This window comes from Molossus molossus, unplaced genomic scaffold, assembly GCF_014108415.1.
Source record: "Molossus molossus isolate mMolMol1 unplaced genomic scaffold, mMolMol1.p scaffold_m16_p_18, whole genome shotgun sequence".
NCBI classification, from domain to species: domain Eukaryota; kingdom Metazoa; phylum Chordata; class Mammalia; order Chiroptera; family Molossidae; genus Molossus; species Molossus molossus.
The window spans coordinates 53,353,235-53,370,387 of NW_023425353.1; the positions used below are offsets into that span (position 1 = coordinate 53,353,235).

Consider the following 17,153-nt stretch of genomic DNA (forward strand, 5'->3'; position numbering starts at 1 on the left):
GAAGCTGGTTAACTCCCTCCAGCTCCCCTTCCCTAAGGCTGCTTCATGTATCACAGGTATTTTAGTTATTTTGCTTTTTGGTGTCTGGCCCATACTCCTAGTGGCACCACGACACTTGACAGTTCTGGGAGTGCAGTGAGGGGGAGGGGCACCAAGAAAAGCAGCAAAGTGCTGTGGACAAGGCTGGCTGGAGGCAGAGCAGATGAAAACACTGCCGAGCATCCCAGTCAGCTCTACACAACACACACACACAGCGCTTACATCCACCTGGTCTGGAAATAATTTCTGAACTCCACAGAGGTAGATCTGGAACATTAAAAAATATACCACTACCGCCCGGCTGGTGTGGCTCAGTGGTTAAGCATCGACCCATGCACCAAGAGGTCGCTGGTTCAATTCCCGGTCAGGGCACATGCCCAGGTTGTGGGCCTGAGCCCCAGTGGGGGGCACGCAGGAGGCGGCCAATCGATATTCTCTCTCATCGATGTTTCTCTCTCTCTAATATCAATAAAGAAAATTTTTTAAAAAAAATATCACTACTTTTGCCTGATGCACTAGTGTTTCTCAGGAAATGAGGAGAAGCAATACAGGCGTCATCAAGGAACAAATGATATTTTTCAGGAGGACAAAAGTCTGAAAAACAATGGACTGAGTTTGGAAGGGACATCCTGTGACGTCTGCAATCAGCAATGTCCACTCCTTTCACAGAACACAATCATACAATTAATTCAGTATGAATTTCCTTTTTTAAATAATGTTTTAGAGAATAAAAACGACTGCTTTGAGAACAACACACTGAGCAGCAGGATAGCAAGCTGAAAAAGTTCGTAAAGTAAAAGATGAGAGAACCAGCGCACAGCTAAAACGCGGCATCGAGGGTCACTTGATGGCCTACGCAACATGCCAAGCAAAAAGTGAAATCATAATTTCAGCACTGTTTTGGGCAACTCCCTTCAAGAGTGACTTTCAAGAAAGTGTGATGGCACATGACATTGCTCTTCAAGGTGCAACTTGTGTGTTAAGACTAGACTTAAATTTTATTTTTTATCCTCACCTGAGGACATTTTTTGCATTTATCTTCAGATGGGGGGGGGGGGCATTGATGTGAGAGAGACACACTGATTGCCACCCACACGACCCCAACCAGGGCCGGGGACAAACTGCAACTGAGATACGTGCCCTTAGCGGCAACCGAACCCAGAACCCAGGTCTCTCTGGTCCGTGGGTCGACACTCTAACCGCTGAGCCAAACCGGCCAGGGCAAGACTAGACTTAGATTTTTAACCCGTCAGGCTTTTAAAACCCTTTTCTCATATACTTTTGCATTTAAAAATCCCTTCTTACAGAGAATGACTATAAAAGTAGTGAACAAAATGGCAATAAATGCACACGTATCAATAATTACTTTAAATGTAACTAGATAAATGCACCAATAAAAAGACAGGATGGCTGAATGGATTAAAAAACATGACCCATCTATATGCTACTTACAAGAGACTCATTTCAAATCAAAAGACAAAGACTGAAAGTGAAGGGATGGAAAGAGATATTCCACACAAACAAAAATGAAAAGAAAGCTAAAATAGCAATCCTCACATCTGTCAAAATAGGCTTTAAAACAAAAAGTGCAGACCCTGGCCTGCTAGCTCAGATGATTAGAGCATCGTCCCAAAAGGCCAAGGTGGTGGGTTTGATCCCTGGTCAGGGCGCATACAAGCAGCAGCCAATGAATGCATAAGTAAGCGGAACAACAAATCGATGTTTCTCTTTCTCTCAAATCAATAAACTTTTAAAAATGTAAAAAGAGACAAAGGACATTACATAATTTTAAATGAGTCAACCTAAGGGGATATAACAATAGTAAATATCTACACACCCAACATATATAAAGAAATTATTAATGGACATAAAGGGAGACGGCCACAGTAATACAGTAACAGTAGGGGATTTTACTATCCCACTCACATCAATGGATAGATCATCCAGTCAGAAAATTAAGGAAATAATGGTCTTCAATGTCACATTAGATGACATTGATTTAATAAACATTTATAGAACATTTCATTCCAAAACTGCAGAATACACATTTTTTTGAAGTGCACATGGAACATTCTCCAGGTTAGATCCATGTTAGGCCACAAAACAAGCCTCAATAAAATCGAGAAGACTGAAGTCATACCAAGCATCATTCCAACCACAATGCCATATAACTAGAAATCAAGTACAGAAAGAAAAAAAACACAAAAGCACACAAATGTGGAGGCTAAACAACATTCTACTATGCAACCAGTTGATCAAAGAAAAAAACGAAGTCAAAGACTATCTTGAAACAACAACGAAAAAAACCAAAAACACAACTTCTTGAAATTTATGGGATGCAGAAAAAGCAGTTCTAAGAGGGAAGTTCATAGTTATACAGGCCTACCTCAAGAAAAATCTCAAACAATCTAACTTTATTTACACTTAAAGGAACTAGAAGAACAACAAACAAAACCCAAAGTAAAAGCCCTTCCCCTTTACAGAACCCTCTAATTTGGAATTCACTTGAGCCACATCCGGGCCCTCTTTCAAGTTCACTCCCTAAAGGACCTCAGTGAGTTCTACAGCTTTGAGTTACCACCGATACGCTGAATTTACATCTCAAGCCCAGGCCTCTCCAGACAGACACCAACTTGACACGTCTACATCTCTGAAACGGAACTCCTGACTGCTTTCCCAGCCACACCTGCCTCTACTGGGAGCACCATCTGCTCAGTCCCTCTTCCAAGAGTCACGGCCACCCCTCCCTCGAATGTGGAGGCCAGCAGAACCCTGTCTACACATGTTTTTCTAATTCCTCACCTGTCTCCACAGGGTTGCAAGAGGGAAAGAAAAATCTGACCATTACCCCTTTGTTTACACAACCTCCCTGACTCCCCGGTGCATCTCAAATAGAATCTAAAGTGCCACCAGCAGGTCTTGCGTTCCAGCCCCTGCCTCTCACCGTCGCCATCCTGCTCTGCTCCCCCTCACACACTGCGTGCTGGCTCCGTGGCCTTTCACACCTCTGCAGCCCAGGTCTCTCCTCCGCACGCTGCTTTGGGATGCAGCTCAGTCAGCTCCTTCTCGTTCTTCAATCTCAGCGTTAATGACACCACCTCAGCGAGGCCTTGCCCAACAGCGTCGTGTCCCCCGACCCAGATTCCCCTTATCCATAAACACCCCACACTCGCCCATTCCTCCATGGCACTGAAAGTATGTGTGATTATATGCACCTGCTGGCCAGCTCGGGTTTCCTCCCCACTAGAGCGAGAGCTCCATGGACCACTGTGTTCAAGACTCTTCTAGCACCACAAGAGGTGTCTGACAAAGGTGCTCAGTAAAACGCTGGCTGAATGAACCGAGATTCCTCCCCAGTCATCTAGGACTGACTTCTCTTCCTTGTGGGCTAGTTCATTTCTACTACAAAGCACTAGAAATAGTCCTGGATTCATTTTTCAAACTCTTCTTAAAATTAGTGAAGCCAGCATTTCAAAAGCAAACACACAAGATGAGAGCTGTTTACAGGCACCCACTATTTTTCATGCCTCCAGCGTTTCAAGACACACACACACACACACACACACACACACACACACTCAAAGTACCTTTTACTGTGGAGAATAAAAAACAACTTTCATCTTGAAAGTTCTGAACCATCTAGAAGGAGAAAGCAGATGCAGTTAAGATTCAATTGTCCTTTTGTAACATTAAAAAATATTAAAATGAGTACAGGAAAATGTCATAATCTATACACTGCTGCACAAGTACAGGTACAGGACTTGACGGCCAAAACGGTCACTGTGAATGCAGTGTGAGCAGTAAAACTTACTCCTGCTGCACTGGCAGCGGAGCCTGCTCGTGATGGTCCCTGAGGATCTGGTCAGCCAGCCAGCCAGCTGATCCATGGGGAGCATCCCTGCTGGGTGCTGGGAATAACTGTGACCGAAAGTCACTGCATGAGTGCTCTTCCATTATTACTTGCTTGTCACTGAACACTGGAGGAAAAAACTGTACTTCTAACCCTTGCTGTTTTTAAACTGATAAGAACAGATACTACACTTGATCTTAGCCAAAAGGCCGAGAAGCGATCCCCTTGCTGTTTTTAAAATTAGCCATCAAATAGTGGACACATCCAAAGGGCTCTCTCCCTAAAAAGGGCCAAAGCCCTGCTAACCTACAGTTCCCCCAGTGAGTGTCTGAGTTAAAAGGGGATGGGGAGGGAGCCACAGTTCCCCTTGATTTGTATTCCTTACATCACTAGGATACCTGAAACCCTTGGTTATAAATTCTTACAAATTTTGATCCCCCAACTCTTTGAAAATGATTTTCATGTATACTTGTAAAAGAGGTCACAGGATTTTTCTGTAGTTCTTTAGTGATACACCAGTGTGAATGGGAAAAGCAAATGGGATGTCAGTTCAAGTTACCTGATCACTAACAAGAATGTGAATACCAGTGGGACCCTGTCTGTAAACCTGGTTAATTTGGTGGAAAGGAATATTAAACACCAACGCAAGTTTTCGAGCAACTTCTGAGGCAACCATTTCTTCCAAGTAGATTGCATGATAAACTGAAATAAAAAAAACATAACAGCATTTTAGTAATCTTTGATCTGTTTTCCACCTAGATCTATAGGAAAATCACATCTTTCAAAGTACTAAAAATATAAACATTAACAGTCATTTTAATGCACAAAAGGATCTGTGGTTTTAATTTTTCTTGAAAACAAACAGGAGTTGACTGCAAATGGGCCCGGGGGATCTTTCTGGAGTGATGAAACAAAACTGGATTGTGGTAATGGCTGCAAACTGTGCATCTACTAAAATACCAGTGAATTACAATGGGAGGATTTTTATGGTATATAAATTATACCTGAATGGAAGCTCTTTCCAAAAATATGTTTCTAGCAATATAGTTAAAAAAACAAACCAAAAACCCTAAGAAGGTCATGATTTTTCATTTGGTAAGCCCTAAAGGAATAAAAGCTATCTCCCTCCCCAGCCCCAAAGTAAAAACAGTATAAAAGGTAGCCCACGAAAAGCGAGGATGTGGACCGTGGAGCCCGCTGCTGCTTTAGTCCCAGTGCAGCCCACCGTGCGTTTCTGGAACACAGAACCGAGCAGCAGCCGCTGTCAGCCCAGCGCCAAGCACATCCGTGGCGCTGGCTCAGTCCCCAGTGCGCAAAGCCAGACACGCTCAGGAATATCAGTGCTCGAACTCTGCTTTCCCAAACGAGGAAAACCCTGTCAATCATACACTAGGAAAAGCGCAGAATTGGAACTATAACTAGGGTAAGACTACAGAGATGACGTAGAACAGGGTCACCAAACAGCCTATGTGGGCCAAACCTGTCCTCCACTTGTTCTCTCAAAAATGAAATGTTATCAGAACAGTCACACCTGTCTTCTACATGCTGTCGTGGGTGTGACATTACAGGGGCAGAGCTGGGTGAGAAAGATACCCTGTGGTCTGCAAAGTCAAGATTTTTACTACCTACCTGGCCTTTAACAAAAATTTTGCTGACCGTGATCTAGGGTTAAGTTTGCCAGTATTTCCACACACACCCCAAACACTCATGTTTGAGGATACACCTTCCAAAATGTTACAATCCTGATCACGTGTCAATGGTTCAGAGGTCTTGATGGCACAAGCAGCGCTCCTGTAGAATCTAGCCTTGAAGACCAAGGCTTTGTATCTTCAGTCTTAAAATTCACAGCTTTTGAAGTCAAAATGACACCAAATGGGAAAGCTCCCAACAGAGATGCTTTCCTTGGGATTTTAAAAGTAAAAGTCAAACCACAAAGTATTTTCCAGAGCTCTATCCAATAATAGGACAAATAACTGCCTCTTTGAATTCCATAATACATTTTTCCCTGAAGTTCTGAAGAGTGTCACCCTTATTTTGTTTCAAGGCGGGAAGAGATTATCACATACCCACTTTACAACTGAAAACACACATATTTTAAAGCACTGAGAACACATATCCCCCCTGCCCCCTCCAAGGACCATATTTAGAGGAGGGGAGAGGGGCCAGGATTTTTATTTCTGCCCTAATCCATACTCTATTACACAATTAAGGAAACCTATAGGATGGTGAGGCCCTCCCAGTACTCAGATGATAACGACCTAGAGTATAATCACAGTGACAAAGGACACAGCACCAGACTCCCCGCAGAGCTCACGGTGCCGGCCAGATGCTTGTCTGAGACAAGTCCACACACTCAGCACTGACACATGGCGGCATCTTTACACTCGCGAGTTTTCTACCCCCATCAGTAAAATGGATAAAAAGAAAAACCCTCCTCCATTCTGGCTAAGATGTCAATGTTATAGTCATCATTCCATTTGAGATTTTGTTTTTAAAAGGCAGCAAACCCCAAAGCGTTCAAGCTAGTCTTCCACTTGTTAGACGTTCGGGCATAAAGGGCACATGGAAGGGACCTGTCACGTGGCCGGAATAACAGGCAGGCTGCTGGCTCCCCCCTCCAGAGGGCTTGGCCCTGGGGCTCACTGCTGCCGGGACTCTCACAGCAGCCCCTCCGTGCGGATGGGACAGGAGTCCTTCAAAGCCCGACTCAGGTCCTGGCCATCTGTACCTCAGTGTCAGAAAGGGGGCAACGGGAAGCTGAGATGCCCTCCATACCCACCGTAGGGTGTCCCACTGCCATTCTCGGCTCCGCTGCCTGCAGCCTGCTGCTGCCCTTGCAGCAGTGAGCTGCCCGGCTGCTCCTGGCAGACATAGATGGTTAAGCGGGGCCTAACCGACCTGCAATCACAAGATGCCACTCATGAGCCGAGGAGAGAAGGCTGCCTCACTACACGTACAGATGCCAACTACAGGAATCTAAGTTCTATTTCCTTATGCGAACTTTACAAGGTTATTTCATTATACAAAATAATTTACTAATAAAAATATAAAAACACACACCTCACACCAACTATCACAGGTGGTCTAATCTGATGATCCAGACTCTAAACCACTGAGATGGTCTGTCAGATGCTGGTAAATTTAAGTTCCAAGATTAAGTCAGCAATTTAAAATCAGTAAGATTCAATTTTAACGGAATTCTCACACAAGTCTAGAAATAGCAATGATAGTACATGAATCTTAAAAGCCAGCAGTTTACGATTGTTTCATTTTAATTCACAATTAGAAGTTTACATTTTTAATAACTGTTTAGTAGTAGTCATATGACCTTGAAAACCATAGATTCTGTATAGCTCACCTAAATGAGAAGTTTGTTTTCTTGGCAACAAACCCAGTCGTCTTCAAGAAATCAGTACTGCCCATGTGCATTGCTACCAGTCTTACAGTCTACCTCTGCCCTCATCAGTGCCTGCATCATATCTGGGCCTGCCCTGAAGGTGTACACAAAACAGTCTTCTCGTGAGCGCAACGCTGCCGATGCGGGCAGCGCACACAGGCCCACGCCGACCCCGCGTGGAAACACATTCTGCCCCGATTCCCCGCACAAAAAAGGGACATTCTCATTTCAAGCAAGACAGTTCCTTTAAACACAGTATTTTACCTTGACTTCAGTGAATTATAGAGCCGAATTCCATCGGCTGCACCACAAATTTGTACCAAATCTTCCTTTGTCAGTTTTAATAAGTCGGCACCTGGAGAACAGCATAAAGAGATTCTTCTCAAAGAAATGGAAAAGAACTGGCAGGACTAGCTGCTTTATGACATCTGTCTTCACAAAGGTAAATGTCATTCAAAACCATCACAGGTCTTCTGGGTATACACACGTACACGAACCACACACGCACCCCTGGTTTCGCTGAGCCAGAGAAAGTGCTGGCGCGTCCATGTCCTGTATGAAGAAGGAGCGCAGGAGCCCAGAGGCCGGTAAATCCGATCAATGCGCAGGGCCGACAGAGTGTGTGCTCCAATACAGGAATGCACCGCCTGCATTACTCTGGCTGTGTTGTGGTTGTGTGGATAAACACGATTCTGACCTCAGATCATTTACCTTGCGATCACCAGAACCAATCTTTTATTTTCCAAATAGAGGAAATGGAAGTCCGGAGTTTTGGGGACTTGCCTAAAGTCATATGGTTGGCAGGACACCGAGGTATAGGCCTCGGCACCACGCCAAGTTGAGCGTTCTAAGCGACTGCCACAGCAGCCGGTCTGCATACACAAGCATGGCAGACACTGCGCGTTATGCCTTAATCCCCACAAATACTTGGGCAGTGTAAATGACATGTCTAGATTTGCTGTAAACTACAACAGAAAAGTGGAGAGGGAGTGGCCGAGAACAAGACTGACCAAAGGCCGGTCATTTCTGAAGCTGGAGGTGGTTACACAGGAGTCCATTATACTCTTCTATCTACTTTTTATGTGTGGAATGTGTCCATAATCTTTGTTTTATCCTTTTATTAACTCTCAAGATGTAGTTTATTGGGAGAATTAAGATGCCCTCTGGGATTAAGGCATGACTTCCATATGACAAATATCCACTCACCTATGTAACAAAATAATGGGGTTATCTTTCTATTTTTGAGGGCTTGAATGTGAGCCCAATAACTTCATAGTTTGTAAAAGAAATAAAGACCAGAGAAGCACATTTCCTATGAGGCATAAGCATCAATGGAGTCACTTACAGAAAGACAAGCTTTCCCTCCTCTCTACTGGGCCATCTGCACGCCTCTGAAAACAGGGCTCCCGGCTGTGAGCAGAGATGGAGGTATACACATCCTTCACCCCTCCACAGGACTGCAGAGAGATTCTCATGTGCACAACCCTTTCCAAAAGGTGAATGCCCAAGTAGCTCAGAGCATGAACTCAATCTCTGCCTCACCATTCAATTGCTGGGATGCTCCTAGGGTAAAGGCAGGAGGCCAAGCCATGTGATCACTGGTCACAGTGGAAAGAGCTTTGAACTCTCTAGATAGAAATATGTATCTGTCTAATATAACAGGTGTAACCTAGGACCTCCCTCAATTCCAATGGTCAGAGCTTTTTGTATTGGTTTTACTCTTCACCCATCTTTATAAGGGTTCAAGATGCGTTTCCCTCTCTCAAACACTGAAATTTTAAAATTTCCAGTTTTTCACAGATAAGAGGCTTTGCTTAATTATACAGAAATGTGGCTGGTAGCAGATGACTTTTAACCAATATTTTAACTTGAGGGAGACAAAGAGCTACCTGCGAATGACACATCATCATACAAGCATTGCAGGAAATGGCCAACACAGAAGGAAACCACGTTCTTTGTGAAATCAAGCTTCCCTCTAGACTATGTGCACACCTATGTTCTGTCCTCTTAAAGGGTTCAAGCTGCATTTTTATAACCCCACAGCACTGTGGGCAAAGGAAAGCTGAAGGTCACTTTGCTGTGGCCCAGTGTTTCTCAGGACATGATTGGCCAGGACATGTTAGTGTTTTGTAACAAAAGGGTCTCAGGGCCAAATATGTTTGGCAAAGATCTCCCACCTGGTGTATCCATTACTGTCCCTCTAAATAGTTTTCCTATTGCACCACCTGAAGAAGCACTGCTTGGTCCCTTTTAAAATTCCATTGAATATTCTCTTAGCTTCCTATGCAGGATTACACATAAGTATTATAAAAGCATACCTGAGTACATTCACGCCATGCAACACCACACAGCAATGAGGAGGAGCAAACTACTGATACAGCAACTTAGAATCAAGGGCATTAAGCTGAGTGAAAAGAAAGCCAACCTCAAAGGTCACAAACTGTATGATTCCATTTATATAACATTCTTGAAATGACAAAATCACAGAGACAGAGAACAAATGAATGGTTGCCGGGGATTGAGGATTGGGGATTGGGGATTGGTGGTGGTGATGGTGGGTAAGACTGCGTAAGGGAAATCCTCGTGGTGGTTTTACAAATCTACGTATGTGATAAATGACATAGAACTATATCCACACAGTGCACCAATGTCAATTTCATGGTTCTGATATTGTGCTGTAATTATGTAAGTGAAGGGGTACCCTGGAACATCTCTGTACTATATCTTTGCAACTTACTGTAAAGAAAAATGATTTCAAAATAAAGTTAATAACAAAAAATGCTTAGAACTGTATGTATGCGCCTACACAAATGAAACACAGAACTAGTGAAGAGGCAAGTTGTAGAGATGTTAGTTTACTGATTATCTGATAGTGTACAACATGTGTGCAAGGTGTTACCACTGGGTTCGGAAACTGAGTGATAGACACACAGGACTTCCCAGGACATGTTTGAACAATTTCTTATGAATCTATAATTACTTCAAAATTTTTTAAAAGGTTAATGAAAAGTAGAGACAAATTAGTAAACAAAATATACATGTGCAGGTGCGTGTAGGTATAAATACACACACACACATACCTGAAAAATTGGAAAACAGTCTTGTGTAGGAAGAAAATCTGTTTTTGAGCAGCCACTGCTGTGTTTCCTGGGTGGTGGCTGAAGGCTGAAGTTGCTATTAATAAAGAAAAGAAACATAAACAGAAGAAACTATTCAAACTTACAAAAAGTAACCCAGGTCACTAGCATGTTATAAAGAACAACATTGAAACAAAACACAGAAATCCTCCAAGTCTGAAGTAAAAAAAAAAAACCACCACCACCACCCAAGAAGAGCATAGGTCTGACTCAGTGACTCACAATAACTCAGGCCCCTGGCAGAGCCTTAAAAATGCAAGACCTGCCCTGGCCGGTTTGGCTCAGCAGTTAGAGCGTTGGTCTGTGGACCAGGGAGTCCCGGGTTCAATTTCGGCCAAGGGCACGTACCTTGGTTGTGGTTCGTCCACGGCCCCGGTTGGGGTCGTGCGGATGGCAACCAGTCTGTGTGTCTCTCTCACATAGATGGTTTCTCTCACCCTCCCACCCACCCCCAACCCCTGTCTGAATAGAAATGTAAAAAAAAAGTGTCCTCGGGTAAGGATAAAAAAAAAAAAAATGCAGGACCCTGAAAGCATCAGATAGTTTAGGGACAAGAAGACACTTACTTCACTAGAGGTCTGTGAAACTCCATCTCCCTGATGATTTGGGGAAGAAGAATTGCTGGGGAAAGGAGAAGGAAGGAAAAGATGGTTATTTATATGTATATATAAAATCAAGACATTAAAAGCTATTAAACTAGACAAGTTTTTAAAAATACTGTGTGACAAAGCAATATAAATTTGCAATAAGAACATTGGCACAACTGGTCAGGGGTGAATGATGATGATGAGATTAAGACAGAAGACTTTCCTAATTTGTGCCTCCTCTTTCTGCAACTATTCTAGTAAGAGATTCAAGTTTTATGAAACAAAAAGGCTCCAATTATCTCCAGTGTAACAGGAAAATGAAGAATACTCATTCATTGTAGTTGGGGGTGGGGGGAAATGTGAGAAATCAAGAAAGATAAACAATTGAAAATAGCTGCAAAAAAATCTACTTTAAGAAAACAATGAGCGACTGGCTGGTGTGGCTCAGTGGACTGAGCATCGTCCCATGGACTGAGAGGTCCTGGTTCAATTCCCAGTCAGAACACATGCCCGGGTTGTGGGCTTGATCCCCAGGGGGGGGTACACAAGAGGCAGCCAAACAATGTTTCTACATCTCTAAAAAGAAAAAAAAGAAAAAATCAATAAAAACATTTAAAAAAAATACTGTTTATAAAACAGAAAACAATGAGCTGTAAGAAGTGGTATGATAATCCAAAGTCAACAAGGAAAATGATGTATCCCTTTAATGAATATATTTATCCATGACCAAAGGGGTGAACAGAACAAAAGAAACAAACTGTACCACTATCCTTTTGTTTCTAAGGTGAAATGGAAATAAAAGACAATTCCACAGGGGATGTGGCCACCTCCCTGTTCCTGGCTCTGACTCCCTTCTTAGGTTTATTCTGTTGATTGTTCACCATCCTCCTTTACCCACTAGAACTTAAGCTCCTCAGACAGAGATCAGTCACTTAAAAGTCACAGCACCTGGAACAGTGTTGGGCACACAGTGGGCTCTCAGGAAATATCCAGTCAACTGGTGAGTACAGGAATTCACAGCTTACCTCTAAGATCATAATCGTTCTCTAAGATTATTCAGGCTGGACTTGACCGAAACCAGAAGGGCCCCCTACATGGCAACATGCTGGTCTCCTGGTCTCTTCCCTGTCTCTGAGGCCGAGCATGTTTTTCTACTCTTAAAGCACAGTAATGTGAAAACAAGCTGCCTCATCAGCCTTTCCATCTGAGGGAAAAAGCATGTTTGTGTTCCCTCAAAATCGGATGTTGAAACCTTACCCACAGCGTGACAGATAGCACTGGGAGGTGAGGCCTAAACTTCCTAACAACAGGGAAGTTCTGATCTCATCTAATTGGCACTAGTCCTTCAGCCAAGCCTGGGACTGCAAGGCCCCTTGGCCACCACTGCAGCACCTTCGGGACGCCCCGGAAACAGCTCCTGTTCCCACCCGGAGCTCACTAGACTCTGAGTTGTGTCAAGGCCAAGTAATAGAATAAACATAGTCCACCATTCTCATTTATAAAACCATTTAAATAAACAAAACAAAACTAGTGTATCTATTAGGAGGGGAAGGAATGGAGCAGAAAAATAACCCTTGTTTGATATGGTGAGAATTAAAGACAAATACATTTTATAATGACTGCATCTTAACATATTCTACTCATAGTTTCACCTTAAAATCTCATTGTTCTTTCTCTGTTCATGAACCCCATTAATGTTCTTTTTATCTCACAAAGAATATACCTTGAAAATGCCCCCCTTTCTACAACGGCCACCATTTGTGAGTGTGCGGCACAAGGGACATGGAGGACAAAAGCTGTCAGGAAAAGAAAAGATTTCCTCTGAAATCCAGCAGGCTAGTTCCCACAACTACACAGTGCAGATGAACACGGGGAGGTTCTGTACACGGACACAAAGGGAAACAAAGGAGCACGAGCCTCAGACGCACAACGACACAAAGCAGATACCTGTCCGGGACACTGCAGGTGCTCTGCGGGGGGGAGGTGAAAGTGGGCGCTGTAGAGGGGCTGTTATTCACATAGGTTGTGGGGGTATCGGGCCACGGAGAACACTAAGAATAGAAACAAAAATAAATTAATAATATGCTTGTAAAGAATGTGGAAGAACTACTTTGTATTTCACAATCTAGTCTGGCCAAATGAGATTATAAAACACAAGACACCTGACACTCATCAAGCAACGTCATGGAAACATATCAAGTTTCCTCCTATATGGCAAGGACAAATTTTACCTGCTATGCGTCTAGACACTGATTAATTTTAGAGAAGACCAGAAGTGATGATAGCAGCAAAACATCATGAAGGCATTTTAAATGTATACTTATATACAATTTGTTTTCAAGAACTTTTCACCTCCCTCTTTATCAATTCTCCAAAAGGTGCCTATCAAGGTTTAAGAATAGCAGAGGCAAGAAAGGATTCACAAGTGAATCTGACATCACATGGCGACCGAGACAGTGGCTGTCCTGCCTAGTACTCATTTTGCCCTCAGCAGCACCCATTTGCTTCCTTGATTTCTCTAAGATCAATAATCCCCAAGTAAGCTGAGACCAGTCCAGTACCAAAATACACCTGTCTATGGTACTGCCTATACCTACCTATCCACATATGTTTGATTATTTATATTTTCTGGATGGGGCATGGTGAACTAAAATATTTTCAATCCTACATATAATTCTGACCAAAGATAAAGCAAAGCTACAAAGACACATTGACGTCGAAAGCATGCTGAGCAGGCCAGCGTGGTGTCAAGTCGAAGTCTTCACACCTGAGGTATGGAGGGAATCAAATCCCTGCACTCCCTGTACTAATGCCCCTGGTTTCAAAGGTCTACATTCATAATCACTCTTCTCCTATTTATCAGAAAAAGGCTTCGGATCTCACCATGCCTGCCCATGGGGTATAAGGCCCTTCCCAAAACAAAGCAAAGAAAAACAACTCAAAGAGACAGGGTAGATACTAAGAAAGTACATGACTCTAAAAATGGGGAGGTGGTGAAGGGTATAGGGGAGAATATAGGGGGGAATAAATGGTGATGGACGGAGACTTGACTTGGGGTGATGAACACACAATACAGTGTACAGATGATGTATTGTGGAATTGTGCACCTAAAACCTGTATAATTTTATCAACTATTGTCACCCCAAACTCAATACAAAGAAAAAAAAGGAATTAGTCTGTGGGTTAATAAATATTACTTCTTTTGCCCCTCAAAAACAAACAAAAATTTTTAAAAAGATTCTTCTGTGTCCGGTGGTTTCCAAGTCTTTGCTTTCAAAAAAGTTCTGGAGGATCTACGGTCAGATGACACAGTATTAAAATAATCTACTAAGATCATACAAAATCGATCACTGGGATATTTGGCAGATAACTCAAAAGAAATCCAAGACCTGAAAGACACTGCCAAAAGATAGATAAAGAGCTTAATAAAATTTCTCTTATCTATAAAAAAATCCAGATTTAGTTATGTTCTACACTGTCTCATTCAGGATGTATTTCCAATAACATTTCTACTTTTAATTGATTTTTTAAAAAGAGAGGAAGGGAGAGGGAGAAAGAGAGAAACATTGACAAGCGAGAACATAGACTGGCCACCTTCTGCATGCCCCCCAATGGGGATCAGGCCCACAACCTGGGCATGTGTCCTGACGAGGAATCGAACTGGCGACCTATTGGTGCATGGGTCAACACTCAACCAGTGAGCCACATGGGCCAGGCGCAACATTTCTATTTTTATATCTAAAAATTATTCATAAAAAATTTTATGGCCCTGGACAGTTCTGTTCAGTGGATAGAGCGTCATCCCGTGCTCCAAAGGGTCATGGGATTGATTCTAGGTCAGGGCACATACCCAGGTTGTGAGTTTGACCCCTGGGTGGGGTGTGTATGGAAGGAAACCGATTGATATTTCTCTTTCTCCCCCTCACCTCTCTAGAATCAATGAAAAAAAACATATTCTCGGGTGAGGATTAAAAAATAATAATTTGTATGACTTTTTGTTTTGATAAACTGGTACCGATAATAATAATAAAGTTTAAATTTTTTAACCAACTAAAGAACCTATGATTACAGGAAAATTTAAAAATTTAATTTCAATGTATATATTTGTCATAGAGAAGTAATCAGGGCAATAAGTAAGAGATTTTCAGGCATCACAGTATGTCATCTTAGGGTAAGGGGAATGGAAGAGAAAACATGAGATCAAGAAGAAAGAGCAAAGTTTAAGACTTAACTAAAGAGCTTGATCATGAACCTTTATTTGATTTTATTTTTGGAAAGAGAGGAAGGGGGAGAGAGAGAGAAACATTGATGTGAGACACCTGTCAGAATGGCCACCATCAACAAATCCTCAAACAAGTGCTGGCGAGGGTGTGGAGAAAAGGGGACTCTAGCACACTGCTGGTGGGAATGCAGACTGGTGCAGCCACTATGGAAAACAATATGGTGTTTCCTCAAAAAAATTAAAATTGAACTGCCATTTGACCCAGTGATCCCACTTCCTGGGATATATCCTAAGAAGCCTGAAACACCAATCAGAAAGAATATATAAACTTCTATGTTCGTAGCAGCGCTATTTACAATAGCTAAGATCTGGAAACAGCCCAAGTACCCATCAGTAGATGAGTGGATAAAAAAGCTGTGGTACATTCACACAATGTAATACTATGCAGCAGTAAGAAAGAGAGATATCTTACCCTTTGAGACAACATGGAGGGACCTGGACAGTATTATGCTAAATGCAATAAGCCAGTCAGAGAAAAACAAGTACCACGTGATCTCACTTATTTGTGGAACATAATGAACAAAATAAGCTGTTGACCAAAAGAGATCGAGTCATAGAAGTCGAGACAGACTGACAAACGTCAGAGGGATGCGGGGTGGGAAGAAATAAACCAAAAAACTTATATGCATATATGCACAACCAATCAACATGGACACTAGGCTGGGGAAGGCTGGGAGTGGGAAGGATGGGGTTAATGTGGAAAAAAAGGGGACATCTGTAATACTTTCAACAATAAAAAAAAGAAACAATGATGTGAGAGAGATTTGTCAATCAGCTGCCTCCTGCACGGCCCCCACCGGGAATCGAACTGGGACCGCTCAGTCCATGCACCGTCGCTCAATCCACTAAGCCACTCTGGCTGGGCTTGATCATGAACTCTGAAAATGAACGATGGTGGGTGTCAAAGTGCTATGGTAGTTGGAATCCACAGAATATACTTCAAAAAGTAATGTAATAGTTTTACCTTAAGTTGAAAATGCAAATATTGACAATGTCAGGAAATGGTCTCCTTTGCAACTATTTAAATGTATGATGAAAACGTTCAGATGTCAACCTAAAAAATGTGGGAGTATATTCTTTCTTAAAATTCTTTGAGTATGGAAGTGTCAAGACTACTAGCGTGAAGGAGCTAGGAGACTGCAGCACTCTGAGAACAGAAACGAAGTCTGCAATGGTTATAGGAGCTTAAAGCAACTGTCTGACACCCATCAGAGGCATGGATACAAGAAAAATAAAACAGAAATCCCAAATCTTAATATTATTTATAACTGCCCATCACGTATCCCTTCAAAAATGGGGCAAATGACTGCTCTTTGTTTCTACTACTATCAACTTTCAGATAAAGAAATTTACCAGGTGGACAGCATTGCTAAGCATATTGCACAGCATGCCAATTTCACTATACATTTTACACAACAATGCCCGGTCGTTTAAACTAGGGCCCTTGCTTTACTTTCCACCTTACAAAGTAGTCACCTCCCCAGCTTCCACAGTTGAGGAACCCAAGAGCTTGTGAGCCAACTGGCAGATCAAATAACTTATAGGTGTCCTGTGAGATCTTCCTGCTACACCACCCTCCTCAGGTACTAAATACTACAATGCAGCATAGTACACACAGCTAAAGAGAACCCTTTTAATGTCAAGCCCTCCAAAGTGTGCACTGGTAATTACTGCCAGCTGTCTACCAAGGAGAGTTTCAGGCTAGTATGGCAGAGACACCAAATTGACTGAAACTTTATAAACATACCTAATTTCACTTTTACACATCTAGACTCTAAGCAGTAGAGCAGTAGGGCTGTTAATAGCTGACATCTAAAACGTGCCCAATAAATATTAAGACTTGATTTACTGAACAGTAGAA

The 17,153-nt window shown here is 42.5% G+C and overlaps 1 protein-coding gene and 1 pseudogene across 7 annotated transcripts in view; both read right to left on the reverse strand.

Annotated features, from left to right (window-relative positions):
* The window catches only part of UBP1 (upstream binding protein 1), a 63,159-nt gene that overhangs the window by 3,370 nt on the left and 42,636 nt on the right, over nt 1-17,153 (reverse strand). For 2 of the 7 annotated variants that reach the window (XM_036267026.1, XM_036267023.1), the window contains 7 exons: nt 12,958-13,061; nt 10,990-11,044; nt 10,367-10,460; nt 7,551-7,641; nt 6,669-6,787; nt 4,449-4,591; nt 3,627-3,678 (listed from right to left, as the gene is read on the reverse strand). In XM_036267026.1, coding sequence (XP_036122919.1) covers nt 3,627-3,678; nt 4,449-4,591; nt 6,669-6,787; nt 7,551-7,641; nt 10,367-10,460; nt 10,990-11,044; nt 12,958-13,061 — 658 coding nt within the window. Of the gene's footprint in view, nt 1-2,430; nt 3,679-4,408; nt 4,592-6,668; nt 6,788-7,247; nt 7,381-7,550; nt 7,642-10,366; nt 10,461-10,989; nt 11,045-12,957; nt 13,062-17,153 lie in introns of those variants that run through there. The other 5 variants (XM_036267022.1, XM_036267025.1, XR_004960163.1 and 2 more) reach the window with 4 other exon arrangements.
* LOC118633668 lies at nt 3,940-4,110 on the reverse strand (annotated as a pseudogene).